General features: G+C 41.7%; 1 protein-coding gene across 1 annotated transcript in view; it reads left to right on the top strand.

The window, feature by feature from the left end:
- The window catches only part of LOC117502056 (ubiquitin-conjugating enzyme E2 E1), a 90268-nt gene that overhangs the window by 25194 nt on the left and 41121 nt on the right, over positions 1–23953 (top strand). The window contains exon 2 of the mRNA XM_034161045.1: positions 23556–23720. Within this exon, the coding sequence (XP_034016936.1) occupies positions 23563–23720 (158 nt within the window). The 5' untranslated portion in view covers positions 23556–23562. The remainder of the gene's footprint in view (positions 1–23555; positions 23721–23953) is intronic.

Here is a 23953-nt window from a genome sequence, read left to right as displayed (position 1 = left end):
CCTCTTCAGGTCGGTGTTGTGTCCTTGCCTCAAGTGGAGGAGTTTAAGTATCTCGGGGTCTTGTTCACGAGTGAGGGACGGATGGAGCGTGAGATCGATAGACGGATCGGTGCAGCATCTGCAGTGATGCGGTCGCTTTATCGGACCGTCGTGGTGAAGAGAGAGCTGAGTAGGGGGGCAAAGCTCTCGATTTACCGACCGATCTACGTTCCGATCCTCACCTATGGTCATGAGATTTGGCTCATGACCGAAAGAACGAGATTGCGAGTACAAGCGGCCGAGATGAGTTTCCTCCGCAGGCTGGCTGGGCACTCCCTTAGAGATAGGGTGAGGAGCTCGGTCACTCGGGAGGAGCTCGGAGTCGAGCCGCTGCTCCTCCACGTCGAAAGGAGTCAGTTGAGGTGACTCAGGCATCTTTTACCCCCTGGCCGCTTCGCTGGAGAGGTGTTCCGGGCACGTCCCACTGGGAGGAGGCCCCAGGGAAGACCCAGGACACGCTGGATGGACTACATCTCTCGGCTGGCTTGGGAACGCCTTGGGGTTCCCCCAGAGGAGCTGGGGGAGGTGTGTGTGGATCGGGAGGTCTGGGCGGTTTTGCTTGAGCTGCTGCCCCCGCTACCCGACTCCGGATAAAGCGGAAGAAAATGGATGGATGGATGATATGAGATAGAAACTTCCTTTTTTTTTTTTTTTTTTTTTTTTTTGGCTGAAAAGTTAACTCCACGGATCTTCGAGCCAGCCATCGGCCATCTTTGTACTCCTCATAGAAGCTGTGTGATGACGTGCGCAATGTGAGTGTCCAATTGGAATTGGTTCACCGTCACATGTTTTTCCAAAATCCCATCGTAGTGCAGATTTACCTTACGTGAAAAGCCAAAGATCGTTCTCAGGAGTGATATGTTACTAACCCTAACCCGTTTGAATAGCTCCCTGGGTGCTCCATTGAGTACATCCAGAGAGCCCTGCATCATTACGCACAGCAATCAATGAAAGCAGACGGAGCAGATAGAGACCCTCTGATGACAATCTCACGTGCTCAAACAAAGAGTGTGTAACTATCAGGATTGCTCCACTAGTTTGCATGTGAATGTTACTGGATAACTCTGTGGCTTTCTCAGCGTAAAGCACCGTTTACCATATCAATGGAGCGAGGGGAAGGGCCGCTTCTCAGACTGTAAGGAGCCAAAGTGTGAATGAAAGCTGCTTTAGGAGCAGCACAGAACACTCCAAAACACAGCAGAAGTAGATGTTTGTGATGTAACCTTTGTGTAATAGCAAAAATTGCTTTGAGATGAAGCCAGACAAAACGCATAGACCATTTTGTATATATTGTTCAAAATGTGCATTTGTGTTTATTGTTTGAATGTTTTTGTTGTACAGTCTTTCACACAAGACCTCAAATTACCTTTATAAAGTGTCAAAACAGTTGTTTATTATAGTTTGCTGTGTGTTTTGAATAAATGTGTGTGGAAAATTATTTTCCGCTTTTCTTTTTTCTTTTTGATTGTAAACCTTTATTACACTTAGAAAACACAACAAAAGCATATATATTCTGAAAGCACATGTTGTCCTGAAAAAAAGAGACATAAAACGTGATTGTTGGATGCAGGGAGAGCTGTTAACAGCAATAATAAAACATTTATGCCAGGTGAGTGAACTGTCCAAAAAATGCCTTCGGACCCCAGAGGGTTAATTTGACTTCGTTCGACCAGCTGAATGTTTCACACTGTGCAGAAGCCGGTTTGTGAGCGCTGACGCTGCTGCTGTGTTCATGTACCATCGGAAATTACAGGGCAAACTCAGTTTGTTTGCCTGGATTTTTTTGGGGGGGGGGGGAGGGGAGTCAGCTTCAATGGGCTCAGACACCTTATGTAGGGAAGAATTCATCTTTTGTGTGGATACAATTATTTTGCCACAAGCAACTGCTGAATTTGAAACAACAAAAAAATTGTGTATTTTCAGACGGTACTTGAATGCAGCAGTAGCGAGAGCAGCAACTCCTGCTTGCGCTTATTATTTTTTATTAAATATAACAATATGAGTGTAGGAATGACAATCCAGCCCTTATGTACATGTGGCAACAGGTAGATGATTCAATTTATTAAAGAGCTGTTCTGGAAGGAAGAATTCACGTTGTGGATCAGCTGTAGCTAGCTGAAATAACCGCACATGGGGAGTCAATGTGCGTTGACACGGACGATCAATTTACTGCTCTGATATATTCGGCCATCTTTACACTTACGAGGTGCCTTCAATAAGTTTTGAGGGACACTTTTTTCCTCGGACAAGCACGAAACTCTAGTCCCCTTCAAAGTACTCCCCTCCAGATGCAATGCACTTGTTGTATCGTTCCAACAACTTCTGGAAGGCCCCCTGGAAGTCCTCTGGTGTGAACTCAATGGTCTCCTCCTCAATGGTTTCAAAACAACTGCCTCTAAGGTTTTCCTTGAGCTTTGGGAACAACCAAAAGTCACAGGGAGCAAGGTCTGGACTGTAGGGAGGGTGAGGAACTGTCTTAATGCCCATCTCGGTCAAATACACTCAACAAAAATATAAACGCAACACTTTTGGTTTTGCTCCCATTTTGTATGAGATGAACTCAAAGATCTAAAACTTTTTCCACATACACAATATCACCATTTCCCTCAAATATTGTTCACAAACCAGTCTGAATCTGTGATAGTGAGCACTTCTCCTTTGCTGAGATAATCCATCCCACCTCACAGGTGTGCCATATCAAGATGCTGATTAGACACCATGATTAGTGCACAGGTGTGCCTTAGACTGCTCACAATAAAAGGCCACTCTGAAAGGTGCAGTTTTATCACACAGCACAATGCCACAGATGTCGCAAGATTTGAGGGAGCGTGCAATTGGCATGCTGACAGCAGGAATGTCAGCCAGAGCTGTTGCTCGTGTATTGAATGTTCATTTCTCTACCATAAGCCGTCTCCAAAGGCGTTTCAGAGAATTTGGCAGTACATCCAACCAGCCTCACAACCGCAGACCACGTGTAACCACACCAGCCCAGGACCTCCACATCCAGCATGTTCACCTCCAAGATCGTCTGAGACCAGCCACTCGGACAGTTGCTGAAACAATCAGTTTGCATAACCAAATAATTTCTGCACAAACTGTCAGAAACCATCTCAGGGAAGCTAATCTGCATGCTCGTCGTCCTCATCGGGGTCTCGACCTGAGTCCAGTTCGTCGTCGTAACCGACTTGAGTGAGCAAATGCTCACATTCACTGGCTTTTGGCACGTTGGAGAGGTGTTCTCTTCACAGATGAATCCCGGTTCACACTGTCTGGTGCAGATGGCAGACAGCGTGTGTGGCGTCGTGTGGGTGAGAGGTTTTCTGATGTCAATGTTGTGGATCGAGTGGCCCATGGTGGCAGTGGGGTTATGGTATGGGCAGGCGTCTGTTATGGACGAAGAACACAGGTGCTTTTTATTGATGGCATTTTGAATGCACAGAGATACCCTGACGAGATCCTGAGGCCCATTGTTGTGCCATACATCCAAGAACATCACCTCATGTTGCAGCAGGATAATGCACGGCCCCATGTTGCAAGGATCTGTACACAATTCTTGGAAGCTGAAAATGTCCCAGTTCTTGCATGGCCGGCATACTCACCGGACAACTTCGCACAGCCATTGAAGAGGAGTGGACCAACATTCCACAGGCCACAATTGACAACCTGATCAACTCTATGCGAAGGAGATGTGTTGCACTGCATGAGGCAAATGGTGGTCACACCAGATACTGACTGGTATCCCCCCCCCCCAATAAAACAAAACTGCACCTTTCAGAGTGGCCTTTTATTGTGGGCAGTCTAAGGCACACCTGTGCACTAATCATGGTGTCTAATCAGCATCTTGATATGGCACACCTGTGAGGTGGGATGGATTATCTCAGCAAAGGAGAAGTGCTCATTATCACAGATTTAGACTGGTTTGTGAACAATATTTGAGGGAAATGGTGATATTGTGTATATGGAAAAAGTTTTAGATCTTTGAGTTCATCTCATACAAAATGGGAGCAAAATCAAAAGTGTTGCGTTTATATTTTTGTTGAGTGTAGTTGGAAACGCAGATGGAGTTGTGGACTGGTGCATTGTCCTGAACTTCACACAAATCTTCTGCATGTTCAGTTCATCATGAATAATCGTGTGCACAGTTCCCACACTGACTTCAAACTCTACACTTATTGTCTCTATTGACACTCGATGGTCCTCATCCATAAAAGTACGAATTTTCCCCACCAGCTCCGGTGTTCTGACTTCCCTCCCCCTCCCACACCTCTCATCGTCTCTCACAGGCTCTCTGCCACCCTTAAACCTTTTGTGCCAACGAAACACCGATGCTCTGCCCATGCAGTTTAATCCATAAGCAGTCTGAAGCAGTTCATAAGTCTGTGTAGCGTTCTTTCTGAGCTTAACACAAAATTTTATAGTGTATCACTTTTCCAAAGTGTCCTCCCATCCTGACTGCATTTTGCTAAAAGTTAGCTGTTATAAGCGTGATTTAGTAGGGTCCGCTTAACATCCACATACAGCCGTCTCTTTCAACCTGGAATAACAAAAAATGGTAGATTATCTCCTTAGACACATGGTAATGACATATCAAAATTACAATAGTGTGGAATGATTATAACTGCCCCTACGAAAAAAGTCTCAAAACTTATTGAAGGCACCTCGTATATATAAGCTTAGTAATGTAATACAGTAACACAGCAGTGACCACCGCACACCAGTGGTTTGTTTGTTTTTTTTTTTTTATTGGAGCAAGACGGGGCGCCGAGGATTCTGATGACGAAGGAGATGATCCCTCTTTTGTTCTGGGTGAGGAACCAGAGCAGGTGGGTCCACCGACGTGCACGCAGATCTCCACAGCTTCTGTTGCAGTTTATCCAGGACTCAGGTACATGAGCTCGTCCCAGCGCCAAGTCCTGGAACTCAGAGATGCAGACACACACTCTCCAGCTGTGGCTCCAGGCGTGTTTGTTTTACTAAGCGTCGAGATCGTTAGGCTTCGGTTTTGTTACGTTCCTCTTTCGTGCCTTTTGCGCTCGGCTTCGCAGACTGTTCTGTGATAAAAGCTCTTTCGTCCACCCTTTTTCCTCGATGAATTGCGACTTTTTTTACTTTTTTCCTTCTTCAGGATCGTCGTTTGCTGTGTGACTGGACCATTAGTCAGCGAAAAGTGATCACGATTGACATCTTCAACTGGGTTTGACTGAGGTTGACCAGAATGATCATTTCTGTAGGTTCATTTTGGACCCGCATTTCTGAGCATCAGAAATGATCATTTTCCCGTTACACGCCCTTGGAAACAACGTAATTTTTTCATGCAGCAGCGTAACGGGCCGTTACTCTGTAATAATGCTGGTGAGAACCCTGTATGTGATTGCTTTGAATGTTGCAATCGGGATAGAGCAATTTCTAAAATATGAATTTGACTGTTCTAGTGAATGTTTTAACAATATGCACAATCACGTCAGGGCTTCTTCTACTTGTGCAAAGGGGTGATTCCCTATGTGTCGTACGGGACATTTAGAGATGCATTTCCAGTCTGGTAAGACAGTGTTAGAGCAAGTACCTACATTTGGGTGCAGATAGGTTGTGATACCACTGGGCAATATTGCCTTGTTCATACTTTTGATCAGAAATGTTTTTGGGGGAAACAGGCAAAAAAATCAAACATGTCGTACGGGACACAGAAAATTGGTAAAATTCTTTCCAGTAAATTCAACACAAAAAGTCTGTGAGTTGAATGGAGACAGATTCATGTAACCATGCTGGAAATGTTCCCTAGAGTCTAAAAAGAAGCCAAATGAAACCTTTTCTCATATAAGACTATTTTTTATTAAATGCAGAGACTTTACAAAGTGTGTCGTACAGGACATCATAAATGTGTCATACGTGACGCTCTGAGAAATGATACGGTTTATCCCAAAACAGTTCTATAATCTGTCGTTTCAGTTAAGGTTGTTGCAGCATATGCTGTAGAATATCTAAATGACTGATTTTGTGCTTGATAAATTATCTTATTACTAGAGCCTGACCGATATATCGTCCGATATTATCAACTGATATAAGCCCTTTTCAAAGTACTCACTATCGGCCGAAATTTTGCAGATAGAACGCCGATAATTTCTCATAAACAGAACAGTTACTGAAATAATGTTTGTGTCGGCAATGTAAAATGTCCTTGCACCGTTTGTCCAGTAGATAGAGCTCTGACGCCATTCAACTGAGAGCTGCTTACACCCCTGCTTAAATGTGTTCATCACTGGCCCTGTAGTTCGCCATCACTCTGCACTGATCGGTTGACAAAAGCATACAAGTAAGTTTATAAGGATGTTGTTTGTAATAACTTTGCGATTACATTCACCCCACATTTCCCCCGTTTCAGTTTAACTCAGTTTGATTAACTCAGTTTATGTAGTAATGTGTCAAATGTGCTTCATTGCGTCGGTCACGCTTTTTATTAAGCCCACGTTGTGTAGACCTTATTTCTAGCATGAAAAACTTGTTTACTGCTAAGAGGTTGAAACATTCAGATTCACTGGTCGTCCGGAAGGGTTCTGGGAATTACTGCCATTCGCTATTAACCCTCTGGGGCCGACGCTGTCGTATATGACGGCTGGGACCAAGCTTTACTAAATTATAAATAACTTTTTAATGATTTGAGATAGAAACGTACTCTTTTTTTGCTGAAAAGTTAACTCCGCAGACTTTCGATCCACTGTCGGCCATCTTGGTACTCCTCATAGAAGACGTGTGATGACGTGCGCAATGTGAGTGTCCAATCGGAATTGGTTCTCCGTCACATGGTTTTCCAAAATCCAATCGTAGGGCAGATTTACCTCACGTGATATGGCAAAGATCATTTTCAGGAATGATATCTTACTAGTTGGCCCGTTTGAATAGCCCCCTAACTGCTCCAATTGCATTTTTGTATTTTTTGAACTTGAAAATTCTTCTCTGTTATAAAGTTAATCAATATGAGGACAACGCTTCAGCTTTTAGCTCATACCTTTTTGTTAAGGGTCCAAAAAAGAACATTTTATTCATTAAAAAAAATATAATAATATCGGCTGATTTATCGGCTATCAGCAAATCAGCCGATTTATTGATTATCGGCATTTCTTTTATCCAAATATCGTTATCGGCATCGTCCTCAAAAAAATCCATATCGGTTGGGCTCTACTTATTACCATGTGTGGAGGAAAACTGAGGTTGTATGTTGTATGGGACATAAGAATGTGTCGTATGGGACAAACGACTTAACATGTAGGTTACAAAGTTACAAATACCTCAATCCTAGCAGGTTTTCAAGCAATGTACATTTTTAATACAATGGTCTTGAACCTAGAATAGAAAATAGCTTGTGCGCCAATGAACAGTCCGTGTGTAAATGTGGAGATGTGTGGAGTTATACTTGATGTGGACATGTCCTCTGGCAATCAGTCTGTGAGCAGGACTTATGTCCTTTTTTGCCCTTTATTTAACACAATTATGAGAGAGTTTGAGGGGAGAGCGAGGAACTGCAGCAGCCAGACAGTTTTTTTGTTTATTGTTCACGTGTGCGCAAACGAACCATCTGTGAGTGGACTGGAGATGTCTGGACTTTTTACTGGATGTGGACATGTCCTGTCTCTGGCAATCAGTCTGTGAGCAGGACTTTTATGGACTTTATTTAAACACAGTTGTGAGAGAAGAGTAAGTAGCTGCAGCAGCTGTCAGGCTGCAATCAGCATTTTTTTTTCTGTGCTCTTTTTTGAGCGTGTAGTTTTACTGCATTGTATACACGGTATAAAAACAGTCCTGCCTGATTTATACTTCGGGAGCAATGGAAAACAGCAGGAATCATAAATTGGCGTCGGGTAACGTTGTATTGTGAGGGTGTGGCTTCCAGTCATGTTGAGTACCATCGCGTTGCTCTAACTTGCACTGAAACCACTTAATTTCTGTGTCCTTTGCTCAATGCAGAAAAAATTAAACGTTTAATTTTTGGCGTCCGATTCCCTTCATCCTCGTGGTCTTCTGGCGTTGAGCTACATCATCTCGGCACTGGGTTGCTTCCACGTGGCGTTGTCATGATGCCGCACGACGCAACTCGAAGTGTGAAAGGGGCTTTATGCCTACCTTGCTTGGCCTACTCATCACCCGTGGTTATCTGTTAGGTTTTCCAAGTGTATTGGAAATGGTGAGAAACTGCTTCTGCAAAGACTTGAAAATCCATGACTGAGTGTGATGTGTCGTACGGGACATCTTTTAAAAGCCAATTATACAATAACTGATTAAAATAATTAACTAAGGCTACGCCAAATGAATAGTTATTGGCCAAAGTTAGAGAATCTGTAGTTGTAAGCTTTGGTCTTGAAAAATGAGATGTGGGGATTTTTTTGTTTTTTTTACATTTCTGTATGTCGTACAGGACATGTTTTCTAAGACAGAACAAGCGTTGGTGACCTTTTTTACACACCACTTCACAATTTGACTCAAAAGTGAGTTTGTCATCCATAACAGTACCCAGATATTTATAGGTGCTCACAATTTCTACGGCCTGACCTTTTAGGAGAGTTACTCCATGTTTGTGGGAGCCCTTCCTAAAGTCAATGACCATGTCTTTAGTCTTCAATACATTCATCTGTAGAAAAGACTTCTCGCACCAATCCAAGAAATCATCAACCACAGGACCGTGGCCAACCTCACTGTCCTGAAGCAAACTGACAATAACAGTGTCATCTGCATACTTAAGAATAGTCCTCCCCTCCCTCCAACTTCTGCAGAGATCAGTGTACAAAATATACAAAAGTGGAGAGATAGCACTGCCTTGTGGTGTCCCAATGGAGGACTGGGTCTGCTCAGACAAGACCCCATTCACTCTCACTTTTTGTGTCCTGTTAGTGAGGAAGCTCAGAATCCAGCCCACAAGATTACAACTTAGATTAAAATGATCTAAAAGTCTTGAGGCTAAAATGTGCGGCTGAATTGTGTTAAAAGCAGACGAAAAGTCAACAAATAAAAGTCTGACATGCGCACCTTTCCCTTCAAGGTGACTAAAAAGCAAATTCATTAAAGTGACTGTGGCATCCTCAACCCCTCTATTTGGCCTATAGGCAAATTGCATAGGGTCCAATTTGGCACCAACTTGATTAATAATTTCTGTTCTCACCAGTTTCTCAAAGGTTTTCATGACAATGGACGTCAAAGCTATAGGCCTAAAGTCATTTAAAACCTTTGGAGTACAATTTTTGGTGGCAGGGACAACAGCAGCGTCTTTCCACACATTTGGCACAGTTTGCATTTCCAGAGACATATTGAAAATAAATTGGAAAATAGGACTCAGCTCTTTAGCACAGTTTTTTAAGAGGCGACTGCAAACATTATCAGGGCCCTGACATTTTGATTTGAGGGCACAAAAAGATTTTTCTACCTCTTTATGAGAAATAAAAAAGTGCTGACTGTCTTTCACTTTATGCTTTATTTCCTTAATCTCTGAACTGTGATCTGAGATATCAAACCTTGTGTAAAAAGTATTCAGAGCATTAGCAAATTCAACATCTGTCTGATAGTTCTTCAGCAAGGTGATGGATCTGGACTTGGGCTCCTGAAGCCCAGCTATCGTTTTCATACACGACCAAGCAGATCCAAAATTTTTATTTGCCATCTTTTCCTCTATTTTCTCTGCATAATTTCTCTTAGCCTTTTCCAGCACCATTTTCACTTCTTTAGTAGCATTGCATAATTCCGTAACTGACCCCGATCTATGAGCCTCTCTCTTAGATTGTAAACTGATTCTCACAGACTTTGTAACCCAGGGTTTGTTGTTAGGATATATTTTCACTTTTTTAGTAGGAATCAACATATCCCTACAATACACCACATAAGAGCAGATCACATCCGCCAGTTCATCCAGGTTATCGCCACATGCCTCTATAAATATGTCCCAGTCCGTACATTCATAGCACTCCTGAAGGCAAAGCACTGCATCACTGTTCCAGTCCTTAAATTCTCTTGTGGAGACCTTCACCCTCTTAAGCAGAGACTTATAATAGGGCAGCAAATGCACAAAATGGTGATCCCCAAAACCAAGAGGAGGCAAGGACACAGACTTATAAGCCTCCTTAACAGACCCGTAACAGAGATCAATAGTTTTATCCCGCCTGGTAGGGCAGGTAACATACTGATACATATTGGGGAGAGTCTTATCCAAGGACACATGATTGAAGTCGCCAAGCAAGAAGATTGGAGTGTCAGGTGAGTGAGACATCAATTTCTGCACCACATCAAAGATGGCAGAACAGGCAGAGTTGGCATTAGCTCTCGGATGTATGTAAACCACAGTGATGAAAAGCTGTGGGAATTCACGGGGCAGATAATAGGGGCGAAGTGACACTGTAAGAAGTTCTATGTCTGGCGTGCAAACACGCTCTCTAACAGTTACAGACTTAGGGTTACAGTATCGCTCATTGACGTACAAACACACGCCGCCCCCCTGAGATTTCCCCGTCACCTTTGCATCTTGGTCCAGCCGGAAAGGAGCTCCAAAGCCGTCAATCATCAGGTCATCATTCCTGTCCCGATCCGTAAGCCACGTCTCAGTCAGTGCTATGATGCCACAGTTGCTGTAATCCTTTAAATAACGAACACTGCTCTGTAATTCGTTCAGTTTGTTCCGTATGGACTGCGAATTACCTAAAATAATAGGAGGCAGCGGAACACGGCCAAGCCCTCGTTTCTTCAGGCGCAGACGCACACCTCCTCTTTTTCCTCGCTTTCGTTTCCCACCTTTACTTCCCACCACATCAGGTTTTACGGAGCCCGAACGTAGTACCATCCAGGAGGTGTGCTCCGCAATCTCAGGTACTCCAAAACGCACTCCAAAGTTAAGCTGGAGCAATTCATTACGGCTGTACTGCAGTCGGTAACAACCGACTTTACCTCGCAGTACAGCAAAGACCAGACAAAACAAGAGAGTCCAAATACTTAAACGTTTAGGGACCATTTTAGCTGCACATTGCACTGCGCACCATATAAACCCTTAAAACAATAAAATAAAACTTTAAAAACACCAAACGTTAAAAGCAATACAAACTTTCACCCACTGCCGAGTCACAGCGTATGCGTGCGCCACCGGAATTCATCAGTAAAATAACCAGTTAAAAAATGTGGGACAAAAAGTTACAGTAATCTTATATTTCAGAATTTGAGAAAAATTCAAAATTCTGCCATTTTGCCCCAAAATATCCAAATTCCTGGTGACTGGCAGGAAAAATCCATTTGGTCTTTGAAGCTTAAGTATTTAGCACACAATGTATCAGTCATCAGTTATTTTTGAGTAATTTTTAAATTACCTTTTTTTTTTTTTTTTACCTTTTCATGTGGAATCGCCCACGTCTTTTGACTGAACTTTGGACTTCACAGACATGTTTAATGATCCATTCATTTAATGTTAAAATATCAAATGAAACAGCTTTTTAGAAATAATCAAATAGTTGCTTTTTTTTATGCCCCGCACGGCGCTTGCGCCACGAGGTGGGGCATATAGCATCCGGGTTTGTCCATCTGTCTGTCCGTCTGTCTGGCCGTCCTTCTGGCCGGCCGCAATTCATTTGCTGCAACATAGCACCCATTGCTCGCAAAAACTTCATATTTGGTGGGTACATGCCTTGGAGGAGTACTTCGCATGGGTTTGAAGGTCGGTGGCCTTGACCTACTTTTCAAGGTCACCAATGGTCACAACTCTCAAATCCTTCGCCTGAAATTTCCAATAGTTGCATTTGTTCGAAGGCTACCAATTTTTTTTTTTTTTTTAATGGTCACTGTTGGCCACATCCTCTAAATAAATATAATGTCAATCTCCAATTTTTCCACTGTGCATCCCACTTTAAATCAAACACATGAGGGTTTTACCAAATACCTACCCCACACGTACATATAACTGCACTTTACATGGAAAATAGTACTGCGCGCGAGGCATTTCGTGACGAATGTCTCTACTTAGAAGCAAGTGTTGGTTTGCTGGACTCTCAGGACATTTAACCAGATGAAAGTATCCTCTGCACCTTTGACCTCTGGTGGAGTTTTTAAAGACACTTTTTCTCCCATTTGAAGAGCAGAGATGTTTTCTTCCAACTGGACTTCAGGTTTTGGTTTTCAGCTCATCACTAAACTTTTTGAAGTGCATCTGCACAGCAAATATTCCTGATTGTGGGACAAATAAACAACAACATAAAAGATATCTTAAAATATAAAGAAACACTAAACAGTTAAAAATAATAATAAAAAACAACCCCCCTCGGAAAAAGTTATTTAAAGTTGATGAACAAAAATAATGCATAATTGGTTAAAAAAAAAAAAAATTGATAAGCTAAAATGTTCAATCAACTTGACTGTGATTCTGCAGCTAAAAAGCTAAGCTAACATTAGCTGAACATTAAACCTTCAGAAGGGCATGTCACAGTTTATTTTTAAAATTATTCTCACCTCAAATTTGCAGAAGTAAGCTTAAACTGGGTGTTTTTATATATCCAAAAGTGAGGAATTTCAGACTGAGTCAGTCTGCTCCATCACGCTGTCTCGGCTGTCGCGGTTTGATGGATATCCCCCCAAGTCGTCAGACCTCTCTCAGCTCGGCGTCACTCCGAAAAGTAGCTGAAAAAAAGCAGGGTGATGGGAGAATCACTCTACTGCTGTTTTTTAAAGCTTTTTCGTGGTTCTACATACGCAAATCCAAGATGGTGATCGCTTGGCTTTTTTTGGGTTGTGGAAACAGCCAGAGTGTGATGTAGCAATCTCTCCCCCCCCCGCTGCTTCCACTTAACGCAGTGGGAGGCATTGACACGTTGGGCTGCCACTTAGTCCTTCAAAGACTATATAAAGTGTCATTTGATCCAGCATCCGGATCCAAATCACCTACAAAATTTAATGGATTCTTCCTTAGCCTAATATGTATATGTGGTGAAAAAGTCGTCAAAGTTTGTGCAGTAGATTTGATGTAATCCTTCAAACAGACAGACAGACAAATAAATAATTACATCCCAGTGATTTTGTTACGTCCGTGGTGGATGTACAGTTTACGGAATTAACAGGAAATAAAAGGGGTGAGTTACTCTTCTAAAAACTGTTGAGGTCTAAGGTTTATAACAAGCATTCTGGTCTCACACACCATTCTAACTCATTATAGAAACGTTGCATAATGAGTAAGGCCCCGTCACCCTAGCATGAATGCTGTACGAATCACAAAAGCTGGAAAAACAGAATTTGAGCTGTTTTCGTACGGGGCAGACATTCGTCCAGCCATGTACGACTACTCAGAACGGAGCCAGCACGAATGATTTGCGGCGTTTGGAGTGGACTACCCAGAGTGCCAGTTGAATGCGGACATAAACTGTCCCCCACGAAAAAATAAAAACAGAATAAAATAAAAAAGACAAGGAATAAAAACAACACGACACGAAACCTCACAATGCTGCATCTGAGGTCTGGGTGGAAAGCAAGTGGGGGGGAGTGCGCCGTGGTAGGCCGAGCACTGTGAATAGAATAGACGGTTCCTGGGTTGCATTCTCAGCCCCCCACCACACACACACACACACACACACGTGTGCCTTCCTTTTCCTCCTGTCTCTCACTCTCCCTGTCTGGCAATCAGATGTTCACGGTGGGGAGCGTGCCAGGCCAAGCACTGCAGCACCAGAGCTCTGCAGCGGTTCCTGGCTGCTCCCGCACCCATAACGTATGCAACGGGCCTGTCCAGCCCGCACCCGCGACACGCTGACAATTTATGTGCGTATAATAGAGCTGCATTCATTCAGGGACCGACCTGTTACATGAGACCGTGAATGCAGCACCTCGCCACCACTCTCTCTCTCTCTCTCTCTCTCTCACCTCAACGGCTATGTATAGTGGCCTCTGTGCTGGCCAGATGAGTTCACGCCCAAGTCGTGAGGTGAACAGGTGAGATGTGTGGATGAAGCAGGCACACGCATGCACACCGCTGCGATCAGCTGTTGTCACAATCGGATTGAAAGGAGCAGGAGTCCATGAATTTGCCGGTTGCTTGTATAAAGTGCCAGTTGCTCAGAGGCGTGCGGTACCTCTCATGGATGTGGGGGATGGTTGGCTCATCAGAGGCATAATTGAGATATGCCAACACAATCAGACTGCTCCAAATGCTGGTGGTTGCTATTTCAAATGCCAGTTGTATGCCAGTATGAATGTCATTCGGGCTGGCAGTCATGCAGCAGTACGACCACCGTACGAATATTACCCGGTTCAACTGCAGCAGAACAGCATGTGCTCTACATTCGTGCTGGCCTGCCAATTTGGCGTATTACACTAGATGCCACACAAATGCTGTACGAGGAATTGAAATGTCGCTCAACTGCTGGCCGACTTGCACGAATGCAATTCAAATGTCCATTTCTACAGCAGTATGAATGTGGTATGGCTGACGTTCTTGATTCTCTTCCCTCAGCACCAACCAGTCCCAGCAGAAGACTGCCCCTCCCTGAGCCTGGTTCTGCTGGAGGTTTCTTCCTGTTAAAAGGGAGTTTTTCCTTCCCACTGTTGCCAAGTGCTTGCTCACAGGGGGTCGTTTTGACCGTTGGGGTTTTTCTGTAATTGTGTGGCTTTTGCCTTACAATATAAAGCGCCTTGGGGCGACTGTTTGTTGTGATTTGGCGCCATATAAATAAAATTGATTGATTGATTGATTGACTCTGCCGCCATTCGTTTGTTTTTTAGCATGAGCCACACACGAATGTGCTGACTGCTGTAGGAATGCTGTACGAAGGCGTTCCACTGCAGGACGAATGTAGCAAGTGTTGCACGAATGTCATTCAAATGTCAGTTCATACACCATTCAGGTGATTCTCATGAAATCAGACTTAAGAGGTGGGATGAAGCATTTTGACAAACAAAGTAAATGCTGTCACAATTACAGTGAGGAAAATAAGTATTTGAACACCCTACGATTTTGCAAGTTCTCCCACTTAGAAATCATGGAGGGGTCTGAAATTTTCATCTTAGGTGCATGTCCACTGTGAGAGACATAATCTAAAAAAAAAAAATCTGGAAATCACAATGTACGATTTTTTTTAATAATTTATTTGTATGTTACCGCTGCAAATAAGTATTTGATCACCTACCAACCAGCAAGAACTCTGGCTCTCACAGACCTGTTAATTTTTCTTTAAGAAGCCCTCTTATTCTGCACTCTTTACCTGTATTAATTGCACCTGTTTAAACTTGTTACCTGTATAAAAGACACCTGTTCACACACTCAATCAATCACACTCCAACCTGTCCACCATAGCCAAGACCAAAGAGCTGTCTAAGGACACCAGGGACAAAACTGTAGACCTGCACAAGGCTGGGATGTACAATCATCTACACCTAAAACTACACCTGTAACTAAAAAAAGACGGCATACATCAAAAGTTACAACTAAATTAAGAACAAAACTGAGATATGCTGAAGAACAACTGCAGAAAAAGATCAAAGAAATAAATAATCTCAACCGAAAAATGAAAATACTGCAGGATCAAAGGGAAGAAAATTGTGAACAGGCTTGCTTCAAAAGCTAAGAACAACAGGACAACAGGCAAGCAGCTTAGTAGAAGACAACAACTGTTATGATTATTTATTAGAAAGTGGAAGAAACACAAGATGACTGTCAATCTCCCTCGGTCTGGGATTCCATGCAAGATCTCACTTTGTGGGGTAAGGATGAGTCTGAGAAAGCTCAGAACTACACAGGAGGACCTGGTCAATGACCTGAAGAGAGCTGGGACCACAGTCACAAAGATTACATTAGTAACACATGATGCTGTCATGGTTTAAAATCCTGCAGGGCAGCAAGGTCCCCTGCTCAAGGCCAGCACATGTCCAGGCCCGTTTGGAGTTCACCAGTGACCATCTGGATGATCCAGAGGAGGAATGGGAGAAGGTCATGTGGTCAGATGAGACCAGAATAGAGCTTTTTGGAATCAACTCCACTTACCATGTTTAGAGGATGAGGACAACCCCAAGAAAACCATCCCAACCGTGAAGCATGGGGGTGGAAACATCATACTCTGGGGGTGCTCTTCTACAAAGGGGACAGGACGACTGCACCGTATTGAAGGGAGGATGGATGGGGTCATGTATTGCGAGATTTTGGCAAACAACAACCTTCCCTCACTAAGAACATTGAAGATGGGTCATGGCTGGGTCTTCCAGCATGACAATGACCCCAAACACACAGCCAGGGCAACTAAGGGTGGCTCCGTAAGAAGCATTTCAAGGTCCTGGAGTGGCCTGGCCAGTCTCCAGACCTGAACTCAATAGAAAATCTTTGGCGGGAGCTGAAACTCCAAACCTGAACGATTTGGAGAAGATCTGTATGGAGGAGTGGACCAAAATCCCTGCTGCAGTGTGTGAAAAACTACAGGAAACATTTGCTTCAAAAGTTAAGAACAAACAGGAAAGGAAAAGCAAAATGGGTCTTCCAAACAACAGCAAGAGGAGGCTCATGTTAAAAGCTGTAAGCTCTTTCCTCCATCGTGACGATGTTTCCAGAGTGGTCAATGGCAAATCTGGAGAGATACGGCGAAGAGGAGTAATCTACAGAAAGCGAGCCTTGACTGATACAATGGTGAATCTTCATCAGAAATTCTGTAATGAAAACCCCCATCAAAGTGTCTCCAAGCTCAATTCTTCAGGTTGAGGCCATTCTGGATTATCGGCCCAAAGTCACAGAAAAAGATACATGTGCTTGCAAACTCCACGAAAACTTCAGCTTGAAAATAAAAAAAAAACTCCAGCGGCTTGGGATTACTGAAATGTCAAGCACAGGAGATATTGTGGAGTCCAGTGTGTGCGACGCTAACAGCATTGCCTGTATGTATAACAGATGTCACATTGCAAAGGCAAGGCCTTTCCTGCAACGCTGGACCCATTAATAAGGTTAACATTGTTACCTGGCAGGAGTGAGTGACAAGATCTGTGAGCGTTGCAAAGACAGCAAAAGATGGATCGAAAAGAAGAAAAGGAAATTAAAAAATACCTTCCTTGAAATAGGAGCTCTTCAATGGAGAAGTTGTTAGCTCTAACAATTGAACATCTCCCGATTTTTTTGTGCACGTGTTCAACATCAAACACCAATATTTTACATTGAAATCTTTGAAAGACACCGTCAATGACACTGATGTTGCTGTGCAACATTGACTACAGTGAGAATTACAGTTGTAAGTATGCACGCCGAGACAAGGGCACACATTTTGGAGGTGGGAACCAGCAGGTGACTCTTCATACTGGGGTACTCTACCTCAGCAGGAGAAGGTTGGAGGCATTTGCATTCATTGCGGCTTGCTTACAACATGATGCAATTGCAACATGGGCTCATCTCAGTGTTGCCAGATGTACGATAATTATCGTATTTGTACGATAGTTTTGCCCTCTGTACGATGTACATCAATAATGGGAAAAAATCCAAAATGTACGATAATTTCAGTTGGTTGCCCAAACACACATCTCTCTCTGACACCCAAGAATCATTTCGCAGGCGTTACACTCAGGCGGCATCAAAGACACACCACACACAGGGCTGCTGCTAGCTTTGGCCGGCCCGGGACAAAGTCATTTGAAAGCCCACCCCCTCTCCATACAAAGTATGAGTTCCCAAATTCTCTGGCCCTGCCCCTCCTCCCTGTGCCCCGAGACAAACTGAACATTTTTTTTTTTTTTTTTTTTTTTTACAAAACTTTATTTCAACAAATGCAATAACAAACGAACAAAACACAAGGGCAAAGAGATATACAAGAAAAATTAAAAAAAAGTTCAAGTTCCTTATGGAGACACTTTATTTACATTTGTAAACTTTTTTTTTATGATTGAGAAGGTTGCAACATAGTGCTATTTTTTTTAAAGATGTAACAATAAACACAAAAGTACAAAGGTATGCCAGGTGTCACGAATAAAAAAACCATAAAATAAATAAATGTGTAGACTGTTTGGCTGCACATGCGCACATACGTAGCTTAGCCCACCCCCGTCACCATCACTATACACACAACTTTTGAGCCTAGCAGCTAGTCTGGTAATTAACACGTTTATGTCCCTTCACAGAAAAAAAAAAATCTTCTAGTCTGGTAGTGCATTTGCTTGTGCATTTGCATTCTTTTTGTGCCATAGTTTCCCCATTACTATAGGCATATTGTGAATTACTGTTTAAAAATGTGACAAAAAAATTATTTGGAAATTAAAAAAAAAACGCTAAAATAGCTACGTTGTATGCGTTTTATTTGTGTACGATAATTTTGAGGTTTTGGTATGATAGTTGCATATTTCCTATCTGGCAACACTCATCTCATCTTGAGCCGGTTCTCAAAGACATCAGAATAAAGCATCCAGAGGTCCTCAATATTCACTTCGTCTCAGATGGCCCAACCTCTCAGTATAGAAACAAGACTTTGTTCTATCTGGCCTCCACTGTGCCATTCATGCATGGGTTTCAGTGGATAACATGGAATTTCACAGAGGCATCACATGAAAAAGGTGCACCAGACGGCGTTGGTGGGGCCTTAATAAACTTGGCAGATAGAATCGTTTTATATAGAACCAGCATTCCAGATGCTGATTCTCTATTTGACCAATTACAAAATAATTCATCTGTGACTCTCTACAAGGTGTCAGAGGAAAAAAATTAATGCAATGAATTGGATCCTCCACAAATTAAAGCAGTTCCAAGAACCATGAAAATACATCAAATAAGTCAAAGGTTGATAAGTTAAGTTAAATACTTAATATTACTATAAATAAGTTTGATAAGTTAGTAAGTTAATTTCCCTTTTAGAACATTCTCACAAAACATCTTTGCCTACTTACATAGCCTCTACATCCCATTGTTATCTAGTGCTAAATTGATAGACCTCCTTTGGAGTTTTGCTCATGGCCTGCTGTTGTGGCAGGCTCCCTCTTTGCTAAGTTAAAGCACTTAAAGTACTGATTGCTGGTCTCTGCTTTATTTTATGTGATTAAGTGTGGGACAAAATTTCTCTGACATAGTTAAACTGTTTTTTTCTTATTTCATGAAACAGCTGACATCCACAACCCCTGGGGTCATTAACACAAGGGAAGTGTCATGTTTTGGTGAAAAAAATTGTCCATGCTTCTTTCCACACTACCATATCTTCTCTGAAAGAGAGGAGCACCCTGACGCCGAGGCTACCATAGAGGTTGAACAGTGGCTCCGAGTTGAATATTATGCAGAGTTGTTCCCTGGTATAGTTACACAGGTGGATTTCCTTTCAAGATTTCTATATCGATGGAAAAATACATCTTAATTCTCGTTAGAATTGCTTAGTCCAGTTCTTATATTGTGCTGCAAATGCTAGATCAAGCCACTCTTTTTTTAAAAATGTTTTTGTTTTACTTATAAAAACAGGTAACTGATGGCCATTATGAAGTTGACACCATGAGTTGTGCTGGGGAAAACGGGTGCTTTGACCCAAGTATAAGATTTCAAGGAGAAAGGGTCTGGTTCTGCAGTTGGGACATTAGGGACATAATTCCGGAACCACTTCCTGCCACCTCCTCTGCCCGCCATTTCTGTGTTTTGCCTGAAATGTGGGCAAAGCACAAAAGGCGTACATACAGTAAATGAATTGGCCTACTATTCCATTAAATCTATAGCTCTATAGTTCTAAATAAAAAATGGGTTAAGATTCATTACTTTTCTATTTTACACTGAATGTTGTGTGTTTGTATGATTGTGATACATTGCAATTACTTGTTTTACTTACTGTTTTTACATAATTGTGGTATGTTGTACAACTGTCTCATAATTGAATATACAACTAAATGAATGAATGAAATTAATCGAAAGGAAATGTTTGTTTATAAAAATATATTCTATAAATAGTGACATTGTGTGTTACATGTAAATCATTGCTGATCTATGAATGTGTTGCACTGAGTCTCATTTGCGAAACACTTGTCATTACCGCAATATGTGTTTATTTGCAAATTATTTAATATTATAAAATTGTTTTTAGTTTGTAATTCTGTTGATACAATTTATAGGATTACTTATTTAATCCCTTTAACAAAAAACACTATATTTGTCAGTTTTCAAAGAAATATCCTTAAAAAAATGATATAAATCATTAGGCATGTTGCGGCAATGAGACAAATTAGGATTTTATTTTTTTTTTAATTTAGAAATATAACAAAGTAATCTTTCCTGAGGCCTATATACATCTTGACCTAAATGTTAATAACCTACTTTAAAAATAACCAAAAATAAAAACAAAACAATGTCTAATAATGTTTTTAGTAAGTTCAGACATTAATCTTAGATGCTTAATTGGAAATTTGTCTTCAAATGACTTTTTAAAATATTGTAGTTGCAATCCCTTTAAATCTGGATTTCATGAGAATCACCCATTCGTGCAATTTGTGCTCTAGTGTGACAGGGGTATTACTAAAGTGGTTATTGGTGAAGTTTGACTGGAAGATGACACGGTTGTGGCGCATGCATGTTGATAATGCTGATTTGGCTTATTGCATAACTGTGGCAGGATTACACAGATAATGAGCACATCATGTAACTTTAGCTTTTATGTTTCTGGGCAACACACCTCGTGATGTTGTGGGTGTGGTCATGGCAGTGGTTGCAAGTACCAGCAGGCATCAGCAACTGTAGCACAACTGTGAGTGCAGTTTTCTTGATTTGGGATGTATTGCACAGGATTTGTACCCTGTAATGAATGCTTTTTGAATGTGTATGTTTGTGTTGTCTGTGGGAGAGGAAAAAAAAACTGACTTCCAGTTTACTGACACACATTTGACTTCTTTCCATGACTATCCGGTTGTTAATCTCTGACGTAATGCGTCACATGATAAATCTGTTTCCGGGTCCAAAGACCTGCAAGTTTACAATTAAAGTTACATCTGTATGATCCTTTTAAAGATCTACAGTTTAAGTTTAGTTTGTGTTTACAGTGTGCGCAAACCTCCATCCCGACCTTCTCCGCCTCCACCTCCATTAAACCACTTAAGTACACTTAATACAACTTTTTTTTCCTTTTACTTTTTTATATTGTATTATGCACAGGTAAAATATACATGTTTGTTAATTAAAAAAAAAATTTATTAAAATAAACAGGACGTTAAAGTGCAAACTTCACTTTTCCCCTGAACGACATGAACAGGAAGCGATCGCAGCTCACAGCAACTCCCATTGAAAATAACAGGATTAACCTGAGCGTCTGACATTTTTACATAAAACAAACGCAATAACATCTAAAAACCCAGTTAATATATCCAGGAGAGTTTTAGGCGCAATATGTAAAGAGTTTATGTTGCGATGTTAATGCTGTTGTCCGTGTGCAACGGTTTAAGTGCAGCATGATCAGATCGTCTCAGTGCAGTTCTCATTGTTAATGACGGCACGCCTTTTTTGTTTGGAGCCGGAATTTGAAAATTACATGATGCGTTACATCACACTTAACAACCAGATAAATTCTGCGATCGTAGGTGCTGAGGTATTTAACCCTGTGGAGTAAAATGACGCGCCCTCGCGTCAAAAGTCACATGATCTAATAAAGCGGACGTAGCACACAATTTGCTCCACTCTGAGTGAATGCGTGTTGAACGTATGGAATTCCTCCACACAAATTAAAATGTTAATAGGCCAAGTATAACTTGAATTATGATTAATATTTTATGCAAGTTTTTTGGTTGAGGATAATATTCTCACATTCGCTGCCCATTTTGCAGACAGCCGCAGCAAAATGGCTCATTTCCTGATTCAGCTGGAGGAGCGAGAAGGCTGGAATCAAATAGGATTTCCTCAACTGCAGCAGGAGAAAAGGGTGTTACCATTGGTGAAAAACGCAGGAACTAACCAATCACAATCACCAATTCCACGTGTGTTTGATGACAGCCCACACACTCTGTGTGTGTTTTGTGAACGGGACTTTTCTTGTGTCTCTCTCTGTGTCTGCAACAGCAAACAAGTAAAAGAAAATACACAAAATTTTCTTTATCACTGGTGTAAAATATATTACCAAATAAACCATGATCCACAATCCACGTAATTTGGTTACTGAGAGAAGAAAACTGTAGTTTCATGTGGGGTGAAAAAGCAGGCGACAAACAGTTTTGGAAGTTGTAATATTTGCTATGCTTAGAGTGTGTTTTTAGTGTGTGTGTGGTGGAGTGTGTTAGCATGTGTGATTAGTGTATGTGGTGTAGTTATTTATTTATTTAGTGCGTCAAAATAATCAGTCGTGGTGGAACAGTGCGTCAAATCTCTTGTTTTTTGTTTTTTAACTACATGAAGATGACTGAAGCGCTGAGTGCATCATCAGAGTCTGAACCAGAGCTTGATCAGTCTGATCTTGAAGTGGACTTTATTGTTCTGGTCTTGACAAACAAGAGCAGGTGGATTCACCGTTCTGAATCCATCAGATCAGATTTGCGCAGTGGATTGGACCGTGTGCTTCTCTTTCCATCTTCTCCAGGACTCGGCGCTGCAAATCTCTGATGCAGCATTGACTCCTGGAAAACAGAGAAGGCACCAGGGGTGGAGAACACAGGAGTTCAGGTTGACACCCCCCCCCCCCCCACCTTTTTCTATTTTTTGTTTGTTTGTTTTAAGCTACTAACACAGTCAGGACAGTCTGTACCAACACTAATAACAAAGCTACAAAAAATACACATGGATATTGAGGTGGAATATCTACAAATTTTTGGATTTCTGATGTGCACTGAACAGGAATTGTTTTTCTGAATTGCACAATTATAATATGTGTGGCATCTTATCACATGTAAACAGCCACAAAGAAGTATTTCCTGCATTTTAATGTGAATTGTTGTATATAACATTTTTACATATATTTTTGAAAATTACAATTCGTATATGCATTCTGTTATAAAAATGGCTCGTTAAACGTGTTTCTGGGTTTCACAGTAAAAAAAAAACAAACTTTTTTTCTGATTTGAATTTTAGTTTTTTTTTGGTGAATTTAGGGTCACTGTTTTAATGCAGTATGTCAGAATGAAAGAAAAACTGTAAAGTCACACAGGTGAGGTTGTGCTGAAAAAAATGACATCAAACATGACCAGGTAAACAGTTTTATGAAGTTTTATAAATTATAATTTAATACAAAAAATAAGTATTATACTTTCAAATATTATGTCAAATATTGGACATCTTGATGTAATTTTACATTCAGGACCACAGGCTTTTTCTACTCACCTGAAAATCATCCAATCTGACTTAAAAAACAAAAAAAACTGCATTCGATCTGAACCCTGGGTTTTGTGTGTTAAGGTTAATTATGGAAGCCAGAAATGAACCAAACCCACGGTTTGGATCAGATGCACCATATGTCTGTGTATGTCTGGCTGTCTCTCTCTGTGTGTGGATATATATCTACAGATATCTGTCACACTTTTAAATGCATCTGATACATTTTGTCCTCGAGCGGTGAAAGAGCTGGATTTGCAGTGCTACTAAGAATGACCTTTTTTTCTTCATTATGTTTCCCCAGGCTCGGTATGTCGGATGAAGATTCCTATGCCAGCACTAGCTCTTCCTCCTCTTCATCCTCAACTCATCAGCAGCAGCATCAGCAGGAGACCAACCCACCCAAGAAACGAGAAAGCAAAGGCAGCATGAGCAAGACCTCCAAGCTCCTTTCTACCAGCGCTAAAAGGTGGGCTGAGCAAAGGATCAGATGGTGGAAGCTGAAGGAGGAAGACTGTTGTGTGAAATTTAGTGAGCAGGTAAGAGAGGCAATGGGTGGAGGGAAAACAATTTTGGACAACTGAAGAAGCACTGCAGATGTGGTGAGGAAAACAGCTAGGAAGGCACTGGGTCTGACATCTGGACAGTGGAAGGAAGATGTCCAGGAAAACACAAGGAGAAAGAGGCTGGCGACAAAGAATT

The sequence above is a fragment of the Thalassophryne amazonica genome, chromosome 20, assembly GCF_902500255.1.
Source record: "Thalassophryne amazonica chromosome 20, fThaAma1.1, whole genome shotgun sequence".
Taxonomy (NCBI): Eukaryota; Metazoa; Chordata; class Actinopteri; order Batrachoidiformes; family Batrachoididae; genus Thalassophryne; species Thalassophryne amazonica.
The sequence above is the reverse complement of the archived record's forward strand: the minus strand, read 5'-3'. Positions and strand labels throughout refer to the sequence as shown.